This window comes from Arabidopsis thaliana (assembly GCF_000001735.4).
Source record: "Arabidopsis thaliana chromosome 1 sequence".
In the NCBI taxonomy this organism is placed as follows: Eukaryota; Viridiplantae; Streptophyta; class Magnoliopsida; order Brassicales; family Brassicaceae; genus Arabidopsis; species Arabidopsis thaliana.
The window spans coordinates 4159200-4174756 of NC_003070.9; the positions used below are offsets into that span (position 1 = coordinate 4159200).

A 15557-nucleotide genomic window follows, 5' to 3' on the forward strand; every position below is an offset into this window, starting at 1 on the left:
GAAATCCTTCACACGTGCAAAATTCATCTCTTCTTCTACAAAGTTGAATGTATCATTTCTCCCCTGCAAAGTTTTAGACTTTTAACAATGGCTTTCTCTTCTCTATCTCCTCTACCTATGAAGTCACTTGACATTTCGAGATCCTCATCTTCTGTCTCAAGATCTCCTTACCATTTTCAGAGATACCTATTGAGACGTCTACAGCTAAGTTCCCGTTCAAACTTAGAAATCAAAGATTCATCAAACACTAGGTGAGTGAGACTCGAATACTTTCACTAGCAAAACATAGAATCTCAATGTTTTTCTTGTTATTTGCAAATCTTAGTGTCTTAGAAACTTAGGGGATTGAATTGTTTTTCGAAAAGGGAAGGTTGTTGTTCCAGCGCTGAGTCAAATACATGGAAGAGGATTTTGTCTGCAGCAATGGCGGCGGCTGTTATAGCCTCGAGCTCCGGCGTTCCGGCCATGGCAGAGCTTAACAGGTTCGAGGCCGATACACGTGGCGAGTTTGGGATTGGCTCGGCTGCTCAGTACGGTTCTGCTGATCTCAGGTATCATTTAGAGTTCTTGTCTTAAAGTTCTTTAAAGAATTTCATTTGTTTTTGATGGTGATAGACTGATAGTTCGTTGAGATGAACTCTGTTTCTTTTGCAGCAAAACAGTTCACTCCAATGAAAATTTCAGGTAAAAATTTGACTGTAGTTTGTCATGATAGAGTTTAAAGCTTTAATCTTTAGGAAGCAAGAGTTTTGTGGTTTGCTCAATTTTTAATGAATGGAATCTTGAATTAGCAAACCCCAATAAAGATCAAAGCAAGATTTGTGTTCTAATTGTGTGAACTGAAGTAGCTTACTGATATTGCAGAAGAGCCAACTTTACTTCTGCCGACATGAGAGAGTCTGATTTCAGCGGTTCGACCTTCAATGGCGCATATCTTGAGAAAGCAGTTGCATACAAAGCTAACTTCTCAGGTTAGTCTCTCTCAACTGTGTTATCACTTTGCAATGATTATGGATTTATGGTATAAGAATTATGAAAGTGAACAACTTCCACAAATCATAATCGATTCTTCACATGTACCCTTTAACTAACTTCCTTGAATCTTAATCCTTTGCCTCCATTTTGACATAGTTTTAAATGCAGTAACAGTTGCTCTACATGTTGCATCCTTAGTTCCATTTGGAGTAGATCTTTCATCTTTTATATGTCAGCAATGTTTTGAGCATTTAGGAGTTAGGACCCTGGAGATGTGTATCCTCAATTCTTTAAAACGTTCTCCAAGAACTTCACAATGTTCATAGTGATAACCTCCATTAGATTCAACTCCCGAGCTTTCAAATCTACAAGTGTTAGCCTTAGAAATCTGAGAATTTAGTACTTGAGCCAGTTTGTTGTTCTGTAAACTACTTAAGCCAAGAAATCTTCTCTTGCAAGAATTCATATTTTGTGGGGAAATTCATTCATAATAACTCTTCTCGAATACCTTAATCTTAATGTGGTTTGTATTTATGAAAGCTGTGGATTTCAATGGCAGGTGCTGATTTGAGCGATACATTGATGGACCGCATGGTAAACACCACACACCATACTTTGTATACAATTACTTGCATATGATACATTTATCTTTCGGTGAAACCTTGGTTCTGTTACTGGCGATTCTAGGTGCTAAATGAGGCGAATCTGACAAATGCAGTGCTGGTCCGATCGGTTCTAACCAGAAGTGACCTCGGTGGTGCCAAAATCGAAGGTGCTGATTTTAGTGACGCTGTGATTGATCTTCTTCAGAAACAGGTAACAACAACACACCATTATATTTATCCTAGCTTCCGTTCCACTATCAAAAAGTATTTTACTAATGGTTTTCATAACGTTTTGAAGGCTCTGTGTAAATACGCAACCGGGACAAACCCATTGACCGGAGTGGACACGAGGAAGAGTCTTGGCTGTGGAAATAGCCGGAGAAACGCATATGGTTCGCCTTCTTCTCCTCTTCTCAGTGCACCGCCTCAACGTCTGCTAGGCCGTGATGGATTCTGCGATGAAAAGACCGGTCTCTGTGATGTCAAGTAGTTTCAAGATGTTATGTATCATGTGTGATTACAATACAGATATAGAATTTGTATCTTTATATGTTGTGAAACACTAATCATGTGATGTATGTTTATAGGAGTATTGAATTGTAAATGACTGGAGAAAGAAAAAGAACAAAAAGATAACACTGAAAAAGAGGAGATAATGATCAGTTTTGTCTCTAAGACAATCAAAAGGTGTAAAAGCCTGTTTAACTCTACTAGGTTGTCCCCTAGCATTTTAAATAATGTGATTGATTACTTTTTAGACCACATAAATCATAATAGCATTCTAAAAAATATGCCCTTAGCAATTTAATATCCCTATGAAAACTTAAAAAAATTATGCTTGCAAATAAAAACCAAAATCTTAATCTAAATTTGTTTGCAACAAGTCACATTTGGGTTTATGATACTTACCAAATGCAATAAGTTTTGGCAATTGAACAAATAATTACTTCAACATTAGTTAAATAATCATTACAGTTTCAAAATATATTATGGTCTTGGGATTTGTGGTAGTGGCTTATACAAAAAGTAGAAACAAACTAATGATTATACGTCACATGCTACTGTGTCATATTAATAATATGCTTCAGAACTCCCTAATATTACTCAGGTTTCAAGTCGGTATCGAATATTGGTGATTAAATTGTGACAATGTTAATTAACTTTTCGAAAGCGTAATTAATTGTTTGTTATAGCCGCCGGTAATAAAAGAAAATTTGGATTATATCCAAGCTCCTCTGGACCTTGTTTGCCAAACCCAAAGAGCACGCCCTAATCATGATGTTCCTTGCACCAAATTAATTGCGGACGAATTTTTTTCTAAATATAATTGAGAAGAAAAAATCCCAAATTATATTTCAATTTTTTTTTGTGTTGATGATCAATCAACTCCGATCCAGGAGTGGCCCAAATCAATATATCCGCATAATGAACAGAATTTAGTCGTCTAAGTTAATTCATCTTTGAGTAATCACAATTTATATTCCTTAATTGCAGTAAGAATTTTTTTTTTAGTTTTTTTTTCTATCCAAGTAAATTAGAATCTACGGTTTCTTTTTGTGCCGACATTGAATCAAACACAATAATTACAAAATTCTTCCTGAAATGCTTTAGCTTCTTCTTTCATGTGAATAAGAAAATAAACACAGTAAAAGAGGTTCTTCTTTCTTTTTCCACGGCTTGTCTTTATATAACAATAGTCTTGACTCGAGTATGTATCTCCTTCAAGCCACATTCTTCTCATTCTTTCTAATTCTCTATTTATGGTTATACATCCTCTTCAAGCTTCATTGGAGTAATTTTTCTCATGAACACAACTCCGGTAAGTCGCCAGTCCACATTTTAATTAGTAAAAATTTTCTGAATTTTCTCTATATATACTATATACCTATGACTTGTGTGGATATAGTACAGCAAGTGAGAATCTGATCAGACGTATAAATTTGAAGTAAAAAGCTTCCTTTTTAGTGTATGTGAAATTGTTTATACTAGAAGATTATTTAGAAAATAAAATAAAATAAGAAGAGACAATTGTCTATTTAAAAAATATTGGAGTTACATTTAGATTAGAGTTTATATATGGTTAATCATATTGAGTACAAGTATAAATATGCATAGATACGCAATGTATATATGCATATGACATAAGTTCAATAATGTAGTAAGAATCAATCAAAGCAAATATAAATCTGTACCATCATCATCATCTACACTTGATTAGTGTTCGTGTGTACGTATATATATATATGTATATATGCATTTATATGTCTTCTCTTTCAGCTCACTTCCATAGATCAATCTGACAACTCGAAGAAGTAGAAGCAGTATATTCTTCTCCCATGTCTGAAGCCCTTTTCGGATCTTTTTCTTCATCAACTTGGTACTCAGCATTGCTTGTGTCCTTGGCATTATTCTGTATAGATGCAGAAGCTGTGGCAGCCTCCTCGTTGCTTAGCTGAGAAGCAACAAATTTATCGAGAACTCTCCAGTCTGTGACTTGGTCCATCACTTGCTCGTTGCCGCTGTTCATGTATAGAGAGCTGAAGTTCTGATTTCCTTGATTCAATTGTTCCTCATGCGCGATATTTGATTGCTGCAAGTTAGCATTATGGCTCGAGTTATTATCGATGTTGCTTGTTCCATAAGGAAGAGAGTTGCAATTACTGTTATCTTGTTGAATCTTAGGGCTTTCTAGTTGAGGAAGTTGGAGGAACGATAAATGAGATTCATCAAGAAGATGATTTCGTTGTACCAGGTGGTTGTAGTGTAGTTCTAGCTCTTGCTTGCATTGCAAGTTAGGGTTGTTGAGAGCGTAAGCAGATGCATTGAGGCCATATGGCATATGTTGTTGGTGCTCGTGCTGCTGCTGCTGATGATGATTGGGGAGAATCCGTCGTTGACCGTTTGTCTCGAGCTCGGAGGCCATAAAAGAAAGTTGATCATCGTACCAATGTGAAGGGGATGAGTCGTAATCTCCCATTCGTCTAACTGCAGCCAATCTCTTCTTGAAAACCCTACACACAACCCATCCTTCTTCCTACAACCCAAATATCATTTAATGAGATTACCTCAAATGATTTTAGGAGATCATATATGCAACTATCATATAATGAGATTGTTTAGTATAAACATGCAACTAACTTTTATAGAGAAGTAATGTTTTAGGGTTGTTATATTAATACCTGAGGAGTTCCGTTTTCATCGGTTTCTAAGCGGTATTCGTGCATGATCCAATCAGACTTTTGTCCATTTGGGGCTCTTCCCTTGTAAAACACAAGTGTTTTCCTCATGCCAATTAGACTATGCCTCAAATAGATAGCCTTATCTCTTCCGGTGGCTTTCCAAAACCCTGCTTTTGTTGCTCTATTGGTTCGAGTCCCTGTGGGATACTTCTTGTCTTTATGGCTAAAGAAGTACCAATCACTCTGCTCTTCATGCCCAATTTTGCACAACTCTATTTCCACAAACGAATAAAAAAAGACTTTTAAAATCTTTCCTTAGGAAATAGAGACAAAGTAATGAAGGATAGAGATGGTGGGATTGGGCAAACCTTGAAGGTCCCATGGCTCAATCTTGTAAAGATCAATGTCCTTTATGAAATCAATTTCTATTCTCTTCGATGCGACTTTTTTCCTCAGGTAGTAGTCTACAAGTTCTTCATCTGTCGGGTGAAATCTAAAACCCGGAGGGACGTGGGAAAATGAATTCATGTTTGTCTTCTTGATCGGTTAATAATCTGCCTATAAGAAAATCACCAAACAAATCGAAAACAAAGTCATGAAATTATGAACATAAGAAGGTTATATATAGCTAGGTAGTTACATATCTTACATAGTGTGATTGTGAATTAGTTGATTATTTCGACAGACATATGATTAGACGTACTATGCTGAATATATAAGAGGTTGAATTCAAAATCGAAAGGAATTATCGTCAGACATTTATTAATTACAAGAATTAGTTGTGTTACATGCTTACATCTAAAGAAATATGTGAAGACTATTCACATGGTTAGTTATGTAGGTTCGAGATAATTAATTAAACTCACTAGTTTAAAGTCATGGACTCATGGTAAATAACTGAATTTTCAAGAAAGTAAAATCAGTGAAACCCAATTATATACCGTATGATGGTATATAGTTAATTGATTTAATGAGATGCATAATTTCAGCTTCAAATAGACTAGATCGATTATTAAATTTGATTCTGCTTATATTTCCATCTAAGTACTATAACCAAACAAGTAAAGATCAGAAGATGAAGAGGAGTAGTTTTTTTTTTTAAAGAGAGGATGATCCATCTTAAGAGATTCTTTTTTAGATTATTGTATAACATCTTATGAAAACTTTTAATCAACTTAACAAAAAAAAACCCCAGCTTGATCTACTTATGTCTATTTTATTATAATAAGATATTTTAGGTTTAGATGATATTTTGCTTTGCTTGTAACATCAGCAACATTGAGTATGAAATGGGATGGACATGATGATGATGATCATCAAGGTGAATCACCTTAGGTGATTAATGAAGATTATGATCAAGGATGATTAAAGATGATGATCAAGTTTTACTTAAAGAAGAAAAAACAGCCAATATTATTTGTGACGATTGGTAATAAATAGAAAATTGACATAAAATTAGGGTTTTACCTGAAGAAACTCTAGAAATTAAACAGGATAATCCAGATGAGACCTTTTTAAAGCTTCTAAGAAAGCTTTATGTTTCAGCTATTGTATGATTCTCTCTCGTGATTACTATATAGATAACATCACAAGTTTGAAGACTACACAAGACTAGAAAGAGAAAGAGATCGAGATAAGATCAAAGAGTGGACAAGATTTGACAGTGCTCCTCGGGAATAGGTTACTGGAAAGAGAGATCAGATCCCGAGAGAGAAAGGGAGAATGATAGAAAGAATGGGAAAAGAGAAAGAGAGTAGGGTTATATAAAGAAGATCAATCGAGGAAGAGAAGAAAGAGAGAGCACACAAGACACAAATCAAAAGATGACAATCGTGTCCTAATAATCTATTATATATTTTACTTTCTTTCATCTCTCTCTCTTTCCCTATCAATCATACTATCTCTCTCTTGTGAGTCCTTTTGAACCTAGAGAGAGAGGGGGGGGGGACTTTATTTGTTGCAAAAGCTTGGGGGGAGAAGAGAGAGGAGGATAAAGGGGCAAGTAAGATTTAGAGAGAGAGAGAGAGGTGGCAACATCCATTACCACCCACCAGCTCTTGATGGATATACTTGATCATCAACATTAAGGTTAATTTTCTTACTTTAATTTGGACTTCTTTTTTATGTCCTAAAATTGTCTTGCTAAACTAGAGATGTCAAAAAAAAAAAAAAAAAAAAGTAACTCAAGTACTCAACTAGTTTAGAACCCAACGATATTGCTGGTTTGATGGTAGGTTAATTTGCAAGAAAATCTTTGTTGAAAGATCTATACATCCAGAGTTATTCAGATATCTCAGTAAAACATCAACATGCATGATGATTCTTAAATTCAAGGTTGGCATGTCACTGTATTATTCGAAGTTCGAACACCAATGCACACAACAATTAGTGCTATCAAGACTATCATATATATTATCTAGAGATCATATATATTATCTAGAGATATGTATATCATTAAAATTTGTAGATAATTTAGTTATAAGTTATTCTGTACTTCGTATGAGTTAAATAAAATCATCAAGAGACAAACAGTGTATGATCCCTACCAATAATGTGAATTAACATTTTTTCTTATAGGAGTTGGTTTTCATTTTTTTTCTTCTTCAAATTCTTTACGTTAATATTGAAATATCAAATATATATACTGTACATCATTTCCATGTGATTCGGTAATCTAGGACCTATGAGCAATTTTTAATTGTATTTACAATTTTGTACTTGTATTCACATAATCATTCTGATGAAACGAAATGTGGAGACATACTAAAAATAATATGAAAGTGTATGTATCTTCTTGAAGAAAACCTGTTCTATGAGATATTTTTTAAAGTAATTATTGCTCTCTATTTACATTATTACATATATGAATATTTTCATCCTTTGGAAACTTCAAAAGTAACCATAGACAGCTTCCGTTTTGGTCCAATTGACTGGAAAGAAAGATTCATCTTAAACTATTTTGAGCATAAAACAACATTAAAAAAATATATTATCTAAAGTCTTAACTTCAACTTTTAAATCAAAATTTTTGCCATTGATTACCCCAAATATATTGTTCTGCTCTTACGAAGAAGAAGAAAAAAGAAAAGAAAAGAAAAAAAGAGCGCGGAACTTGAGCAAGGTGGTAAGTGTAAAGAGGGACCCACAAAGGGGGGGAGAAACGGAATGATGTGGTGACGTGGCGGGTGGTGGTCCGGCGTGAGCGAGCCATCGATCATTTCCTGTTGCAGGCCGGTTGGTCACGTGGGTCCCTTCCCGTTATCCCGTTCTCTTAAACCTTTCTTAATCCAATTATTAATTAATTAATGCACTGTGTTATAAAAAAAAAATGTGAATGTGATCGTTTTAAGTGTTACTAAAAAAATCATCTACCTTTTCTTACAAAAAACTAACAGAAACGAATTTTGCTTATTCGTGTTCCACAAAATTTCATTATAACTGATACATATTTTTTTTCTACCATACCAGAGCAAATAGTAAAGGTGTTTATTAATAAAAAAAATCCATAAATGAAAAGAAACAAAAAAAACTCAATATTTGGAATCGTTGTACCACATGAAACAATCTTTTAATTCAAAAGTCGTGACAGAACCATCATCACTTGCTTCAACTAAAAAATTTCTATATATGTGTATTATCGAATATATGAATTGAACAGTTACATATTAGTGATATACTTTAATTTCTAACCCATGCGGAAATTTTCGTAGGAATTATTTTTTTTGCTAACTTATCAAATTTTGTAGAAATATTATCCGTGAATGTATGTACCTAAAATATGTTCCCCGATTAACTATACCAATTTTCTTCCGACCCTTAACTATTATATCAATATCGTGTAATCATTTAACTAATTAACTAACCAACTAACAGGATAATATTTTTAAAATACATATTAGGTAAGTTATATGTTGAATATAGCTATAGTTTGTGTTTAGGTAAGTTCATCAAATATCGGATGGTTATGCGGCTGATGCTAGGGACTTCGGGGCAAAGATTTGGTGTCTAAGAAAATCTTATATTCATAAAACTACAATAAAGAATTACAAACAAATAAAGTATTAGAGAGGAAATTGGATGTAGATTTCGTTTAATATTTTTCTTTTTGCTTTTGTGTGTTGTTGAAACGAAGCATAGAAGTGAAGCAAAAGTAAAGACCGTGATCCCAAAAGTGTCGTTTTTGGTCCCACTTTGCCTCTTGTCCATTACCTATTTGATATTGTAATTAAATTATTCTTAGTATTCCACACTTTTTAATTTCATATTGATATATATGCAAAACCATATAAATTAATATAATGATACACAGTCAATATAGTTTTTTTGTTTTTTTCCATAGTCAATCTATAACTCATCGAACTCTGTTTTTTTTGTTAGTAAATACTGTATTACAATGACTATGAATAAAAATTCTCGTTTTGCATAGTTATGTAAGAAAAAACACTCTAAAAATCTCTGCACTTTTGTCATTCCATAATACCATTTACCAACCATAGTCGTTAGTATTTCGTAAACAATCTTTACATAGTTATAAAAACATAAGTGTTTTTACTTCACTAGCTGATTACTGGGATATAATGGTAACTAAGACATAAATGACAGTTTCATTTATAATTTTTCTTTTGTTAAGTATACTGATTATTAATGGTGAATGGTGAGCTCTCATTGGGCCACCTACCATTTGTGGAATATTAAAATAAGAATAAAATACTATTTTCTTTTTGTAGAATCCAAAATTATACGTTACAATTAACCTACAAAATGGTCGATATAATACTTTTCACATAGATCCTGCTGAAATTGCAAGTTACCACTATGAATAAATAATAATTTTGGATTCTAGAAGAAGAATCTCCATGAATACCTCTATATATATGGATGGTATTTTTTACTAACTAATATCATGTTAAAATTTTCAATTGAGTGTATAAAACCTTCAAGACAACTAATTATACTATCCTATATACGCATGGGCCAAGGTGGCATACATTTTCTTATAAAATATAAAAATATGTTACCTTCTAAAAAATACCCTTCTACTATATACTACCGTAGAACCTACAATGATCATCATGACACATTAAGTAATTACGGCCAAATAAATAATCGAAAATAAATGAACGGTGCAAGTCCAAGGCTTTTTTCTTGTTCTAGGGTTTAGAGGGAATTTGCGCATGACTCGTGTTGTATATCCATTTGATGAGAAGATATATTTCTTCACAACTTGTCCCATAACCCTAATCATTACAAAAATTCCCTATGAATTAAACCACGTGGGAAGTTTGTTCCTTTTGTCAGTTTCTTGTCCCATGAGAAAAACTTGTTACATGTGAAAACACTTCCATGTGAAAGATTCTACCATCTTACTTATTGTTTGGTTTGATCTTACCACTAGTGATGATGTACAGCTAGCCAACGTACAGCCAGTGTTTCAAATCGGCTCGTTAGTTTTAGGGTTACATAGCGCCGAACTTTTTAGTTTTTTGAGAAAAATACTCAACTTCAGATGATTCAGTACCGATTCATATATGACCAATTTTCTTAGATTTGAGTCTGGTTAGACCAAATCCATTACACATTTACACCCCGTCGCTTTTTTTTGTTTTGTTGTTATAGATATGCCTGAAGTTGCTTTCTGAATGGCCACAAAACTGAAATGATCAGATCAAATATGAATGTTTATAAAACAAGATCAAAATCTGGATGGATCGATCCATAGAATCTCATGGCGTCATTTCCATGCCAATTGCCAAAACGAGCCCGGACTAAGTAACACCATTGTGACATTTATATTTATCAATAATGGTTATTTGTATTATGTGTTACTACTTACTACTAGTAAGTTACTAGATATCCAATCTCCGAAAATAAGTTCTATGTAGTTTTAAATGATGCATATATATATGCGAGACAAAAAATGTTGCATGTAAACAAAAAATGCTGATTATTGTGAAATATATTAATTATTTTTTTTATTTTTTTGTTATGAAGGTCATGTTAATTATTTTAAAGACTTTGTTTCAAATAAAATAAAAAATTAATTTTAAAAAATCATATATTTGGTATTACAAATTTTTTGAGGTAATAGTTGTAGTTGACTTTGTAAATAATTTACCAAAAAAAATTATGTTTGAAGTGTACTCTGCCCCAGTAAATAATATTTAGGGCCACCACTATCTATATTATTCAATAAATAAGCGCACATAAAATTCTAATAATTACTTTTTTCTTAAATCCATAATAATTAGTAAGCTAATTATCATTAATAATTATACGTAACAATAGTCTAAATGCATGGCTTTAATCACTATACCATGCACCAAACGACTAATTATTTCATGCGATATGAATCATTGAATACGAAAAATTACTGGAAGATTTCAAATCGACGAATACTAACTCAACAAACTCAACTAATAATGACCTTTAAACAGTTTGGATTATAAATTTATTACCCAATTCAAGAGATAAACAGTAAACCCAGTGACAAGTAGATATCTGAAATTTAAATTTTTTTGAACGGAATTGTTTTTTTAATTCATAGGAACAATTTTTTGGAACATCAATCAGCATATATATGGGTTTTTTTGGGGTCAAATTCAACAGCAAGCATGCATATGGTTTATAAACTTTATATATATGATTTTATTGTCAACCTTTTTTTTTTGGACAAACTGGTTTAATTGTCAACCTATAGATGATATTTCAAGAAAGACTGAATTCTATTTTGAGTTGACTGTATGAGTATGTATGAGTGTAAAAGTCAGCCATTTTGCAGAAACAAATATGCACATCGACGACGACCCTCATGATTTCATAGTTGGCCAGCTCAAGCCGTGTGTCAAATTATTACAAGTTACATTTATTATATTTTCGTTTATATATGCTTTAGAGAATGTAAGATGTAAATGGAAATGGGAGATATGATTGCATTTTGGTTTATATGTCTTCTTCGGAACAATAATACGAAATTATAGTAGTAATCATAAGATAAAGAAATTAATGAACAAAAATTTAAAAAGACTCATATTAAAATAAAGAGGGTAACAAAAGATAATGAAAATAACTCTCTAGATCTAAGCATGATGTGTCTATATACACCGACATTTTTTTCTTTTAATTAAGTGTATTGAAAATAAATTAAATAAGCCATGATTTTGATTTTGCAGTTTCGATTTTGATTTTGATTTTATTTAAAATGCTATATATGAGCCTGGTAACAGGAATGGTCGATGCAGTTTATTTCAATCTCAAGAGCTTACATGTGAAATACACAACTCAATAGCTTTCACTATTTCTTGAACGAAATTGACGAACAAGTAACAAAAAGAAAAATCGAACCGGAGAAGAAATCGTTGGTCTACCAATAACCGGAGTCTCCACGACAGTACAAAACCGACACCGTTTCTTAGTAATTTTATTCTTAAGATACAATATAATTTTATACTCGTATCCAAACAGTCCACACACAACCCCAAAACAAAAGTAAGAAAACTTGTAGACAAAAGTAAACAAAAGTAAACAAAAGTACGATAACAAAACTCTATACTCGTAGACAAACTTCACCGAACGTATTTAGCTAAAGAAAACTTGACCTCAAGATTTTCTTGTCTTCTTTAATCCAGGTGCTTGTAACTATGATTCCATATTACTAAAAACATGCATGTCTCCTTAGCAAAGAAAATCACAAGTAAGAAATGTATCATAATGATGAAAAATGCTATGAGACTGGTAACAAGAAATGGGTGATGAAAACAAATTCAATCTCAAGCAACAGTTCTCACTTAGAAGTGAGATCAGTTCAGGAGCTTTCACTATTTCTTAAATGAACTGAAGAACAAGTGAATACAAAAACAAAATCGAACCGGAGAAATGAAACTCTAAACAATGGAACCGGTGAATAAATCGTGGGTCTGCTGATAACCGGGATTTCCACGACAACACAAAACGACATCGTTTTATAAGATTCTTTATTATTAAACGTAACGAGGATAATTATAAACCCGGACAAATATCCACTAACAAATTCTATCCTCATATCCAAACAGTCCCTCAATTTCTCAAAACCCCAAACAAGTGTTCTTTTCTTATAGAGAGTAGTCTCCCAAGAAGCTGCAGAGACTTGCAAAAATCTCAGATTCAAACAATGGCAGAAGAAGCTAAAGCTAAAGGAAACGCTGCTTTCTCTTCCGGTGACTTCACCACGGCTATAAACCACTTCACCGAAGCCATAGCTCTTGCTCCAACCAATCACGTCCTCTTCTCAAACCGTTCCGCTGCTCACGCGTCGCTTCATCAATACGCCGAAGCTCTCTCCGATGCGAAAGAGACGATTAAACTCAAACCGTATTGGCCTAAAGGTTATAGCCGTCTCGGTGCTGCTCATTTAGGGTTAAACCAGTTTGAGTTAGCCGTCACTGCTTATAAGAAAGGTTTAGATGTCGATCCGACTAACGAGGCGTTGAAATCTGGATTGGCTGATGCGGAGGCGTCTGTTGCTAGGTCACGAGCTGCACCGAATCCGTTTGGTGATGCTTTTCAAGGACCGGAGATGTGGACGAAGCTTACGTCTGATCCTTCGACTAGAGGCTTTTTGCAGCAGCCGGATTTTGTTAACATGATGCAGGAGATTCAGAAGAATCCTAGCAGTCTTAATTTGTATTTGAAGGATCAGAGAGTGATGCAATCTCTTGGAGTTTTATTGAATGTTAAGTTTAGGCCACCGCCGCCTCAGGGAGATGAGGCTGAGGTTCCTGAGTCTGATATGGGTCAGAGTTCTAGTAATGAGCCTGAGGTTGAGAAGAAGAGAGAACCGGAGCCTGAACCGGAACCGGAGGTGACAGAGGAGAAGGAGAAGAAAGAGAGGAAGGAGAAAGCTAAAAAGGAGAAAGAGCTTGGGAATGCTGCGTATAAAAAGAAGGACTTTGAAACTGCTATTCAGCATTATTCTACTGCTATTGAGATTGATGATGAAGACATCTCGTACCTCACAAATCGTGCTGCTGTTTATCTTGAGATGGGAAAGGTATGATTTTCATATGTGTAATGCTCTTTTGTTTTGTCCCTTTATTTGCTGATAGGCTAGAAGCCTAGAATGATGATTTGCTTGTTATGTGCTACAATGGTGATTAGTTTTTAATGTCATTGTGTTTTGATTCAGTACAATGAGTGCATTGAGGATTGTAACAAGGCTGTGGAAAGGGGTAGAGAGCTTAGGTCAGATTACAAGATGGTAGCTAGAGCTTTGACTAGAAAAGGGACTGCTTTGACTAAGATGGCCAAATGCTCGAAAGACTATGAACCTGCCATTGAAGCTTTCCAGAAGGCTCTTACAGAGCACCGTAACCCTGATACGTTGAAGAGACTTAACGATGCGGAAAGAGCAAAGAAAGAGTGGGAACAGAAGCAATATTTCGATCCTAAGCTAGGGGATGAAGAGCGTGAAAAAGGTGATTGCTTTAGCAATTAGTCTCTTTTTTTTTTTTTGTGTGTGTGTGTGTGTGTGTGTGTGGGAAAAGAAAGCTTATAGAACCCTGAAAACAAGAATGAATTAGCGTTTTTACTGCTGCTGTTGTGGTGTATTTAATACAGGTAACGATTTCTTCAAGGAGCAGAAGTATCCTGAGGCCATAAAACATTACACCGAAGCAATCAAAAGGAACCCAAATGACCATAAAGTAAGGGCACTTCATCATATTTATATGTTCTTAAGGTCTTCTACAATGATTTTCTATTCCGACTGTTTGAGCAACTCGTACTTTTTTTGCACCTATGTTAGGCATATAGCAACCGAGCTGCTAGTTACACTAAGCTAGGTGCAATGCCTGAAGGACTAAAGGATGCAGAAAAGTGTATTGAGCTCGATCCAACCTTCTCTAAAGGATACAGCAGAAAAGCTGCAGTCCAATTCTTCCTCAAAGAGTACGACAATGCGATGGAAACATACCAAGCGGGTCTCGAGCATGATCCTAGTAATCAGGAACTTCTTGACGGTGTTAAAAGGTATATACACAGATACACAGAGATTATTAACTTTTCTATCTATTGCCATGAATTTGTTTAATGTGGTTCAAATCTATTCTGCAGATGTGTACAACAAATCAACAAGGCTAATCGCGGAGACCTTACTCCTGAGGAATTGAAAGAGAGACAGGTTAGTTACATTCTGATGATTCTCATGTTTTCTCCCCCCATTTGTGATTGAAAGAAAACCCGGGAAGCTAACTTGGATTTCTCCTTTTCTTTTGTGTAGGCAAAGGGAATGCAAGACCCAGAAATCCAGAACATCCTCACAGATCCTGTAATGAGACAGGTAAATAAACAAACTCTGTCGTAAATTGTGATTGTATGAGTATGATGCAATTTTTGTTTGAATCGAGTTTCTTATTACCAATGTTACTCTGTTGTGAGATGTCTAGATAGATCTAACTATGTTTTTACGTGTTGGTTCGAGTTTGCATGTGATAATACCTCTTAACATTCTAAAACCTTTCTTCCAAACAGGTACTGTCTGATCTTCAAGAGAATCCAAGCGCAGCACAGAAGCACATGCAAAATCCAATGGTTATGAACAAGATTCAAAAGCTTATTAGCGCTGGGATCGTCCAGATGAAATAAACTCAGAAGAGTTGAAACATCGAATATCCGTTTTGGCAGATTCATTTTTTCTCTTATATCTTTGCAATCTGCAACAATTCTAGATTTGTGACCGGCTGATTTCCCATGTTTACTGACGTTGTGTTCCGAACAAATTGCAATCATATTTTCTTCTGATATAACATTTACTGCGATCCTTAAA

The 15557-nt window shown here is 34.3% G+C and overlaps 3 protein-coding genes and 1 long non-coding RNA gene across 7 annotated transcripts; 2 read left to right on the forward strand and 2 right to left on the reverse strand.

Annotated features, from left to right (window-relative positions):
• The first annotated feature begins 27 nt into the window (after nucleotides 1–27).
• AT1G12250 (Pentapeptide repeat-containing protein) lies at nucleotides 28–2307 on the forward strand. Of its 3 annotated transcripts, none has more exons than NM_101097.4 (7): nucleotides 28–251; nucleotides 366–551; nucleotides 655–684; nucleotides 865–971; nucleotides 1535–1569; nucleotides 1663–1791; nucleotides 1879–2307. In NM_101097.4, the coding sequence occupies exons 1-7, from the start codon at nucleotides 88–90 to the stop codon at nucleotides 2068–2070; spliced, it is 843 nt and encodes a 280-aa protein (NP_563902.1). In that variant the 5' UTR covers nucleotides 28–87; the 3' UTR covers nucleotides 2071–2307. The 3 variants fall into 3 exon arrangements, with proteins under 3 accessions (NP_563902.1, NP_001321169.1, NP_001077523.1); NM_001084054.1 differs by having other exon boundaries at nucleotides 66–251; nucleotides 371–551; nucleotides 1879–2256; NM_001332025.1 differs by having other exon boundaries at nucleotides 43–251; nucleotides 366–684; nucleotides 1879–2265.
• Nucleotides 2308–3626: 1319 nt separating this feature from the next.
• Nucleotides 3627–6729, reverse strand: NAC007 (NAC 007). Of its 2 annotated transcripts, NM_001332026.1 has the most exons (5): nucleotides 6227–6729; nucleotides 5128–5317; nucleotides 4760–5031; nucleotides 4330–4614; nucleotides 3627–4170 (listed from the first exon to the last, which is right to left on the reverse strand). In NM_001332026.1, the coding sequence occupies exons 2-5, from the start codon at nucleotides 5285–5287 to the stop codon at nucleotides 3859–3861; spliced, it is 1029 nt and encodes a 342-aa protein (NP_001322893.1). In that variant the 5' UTR covers nucleotides 5288–5317; nucleotides 6227–6729; the 3' UTR covers nucleotides 3627–3858. The 2 variants fall into 2 exon arrangements, with proteins under 2 accessions (NP_001322893.1, NP_172690.1); NM_101098.5 differs by having other exon boundaries at nucleotides 3627–4614.
• Nucleotides 6730–9684: 2955 nt separating this feature from the next.
• On the reverse strand, nucleotides 9685–9887 carry AT1G04937. Its single transcript, NR_138804.1, has one exon. It is a non-coding gene; the product is annotated as an other RNA (long non-coding RNA).
• Nucleotides 9888–12835: 2948 nt separating this feature from the next.
• Nucleotides 12836–15531, forward strand: Hop1 (stress-inducible protein). The gene is made up of 7 exons (NM_101099.5): nucleotides 12836–13784; nucleotides 13920–14208; nucleotides 14351–14436; nucleotides 14538–14761; nucleotides 14846–14912; nucleotides 15012–15071; nucleotides 15263–15531. The coding sequence occupies exons 1-7, from the start codon at nucleotides 12906–12908 to the stop codon at nucleotides 15374–15376; spliced, it is 1719 nt and encodes a 572-aa protein (NP_172691.1). The 5' UTR covers nucleotides 12836–12905; the 3' UTR covers nucleotides 15377–15531.
• Nucleotides 15532–15557: the final 26 nt, after the last annotated feature.

Bases quoted from the DNA above. Each gene is read 5' to 3' on its own strand.
- AT1G12250 (NM_101097.4), top strand. From the start codon at position 88: ATGGCTTTCTCTTCTCTATCTCCTCTACCTATGAAGTCACTTGACATT. The intron at 552-654 runs GTATCATTTAGA...TTTCTTTTGCAG, and splicing joins TACGGTTCTGCTGATCTCAG to CAAAACAGTTCACTCCAATG. The intron at 972-1,534 runs GTTAGTCTCTCT...TTTCAATGGCAG, and splicing joins ATACAAAGCTAACTTCTCAG to GTGCTGATTTGAGCGATACA.
- NAC007 (NM_101098.5), bottom strand. From the start codon at position 5,287: ATGAATTCATTTTCCCACGTCCCTCCGGGTTTTAGATTTCACCCGACA. The intron at 5,032-5,127 runs GTTTGCCCAATC...TTGTGGAAATAG, and splicing joins TGAGCCATGGGACCTTCAAG to AGTTGTGCAAAATTGGGCAT. The intron at 4,615-4,759 runs GTATTAATATAA...TTTGGGTTGTAG, and splicing joins ATGAAAACGGAACTCCTCAG to GAAGAAGGATGGGTTGTGTG.
- Hop1 (NM_101099.5), top strand. From the start codon at position 12,906: ATGGCAGAAGAAGCTAAAGCTAAAGGAAACGCTGCTTTCTCTTCCGGT. The intron at 14,437-14,537 runs GTAAGGGCACTT...CACCTATGTTAG, and splicing joins GGAACCCAAATGACCATAAA to GCATATAGCAACCGAGCTGC. The intron at 14,913-15,011 runs GTTAGTTACATT...TCTTTTGTGTAG, and splicing joins AGGAATTGAAAGAGAGACAG to GCAAAGGGAATGCAAGACCC.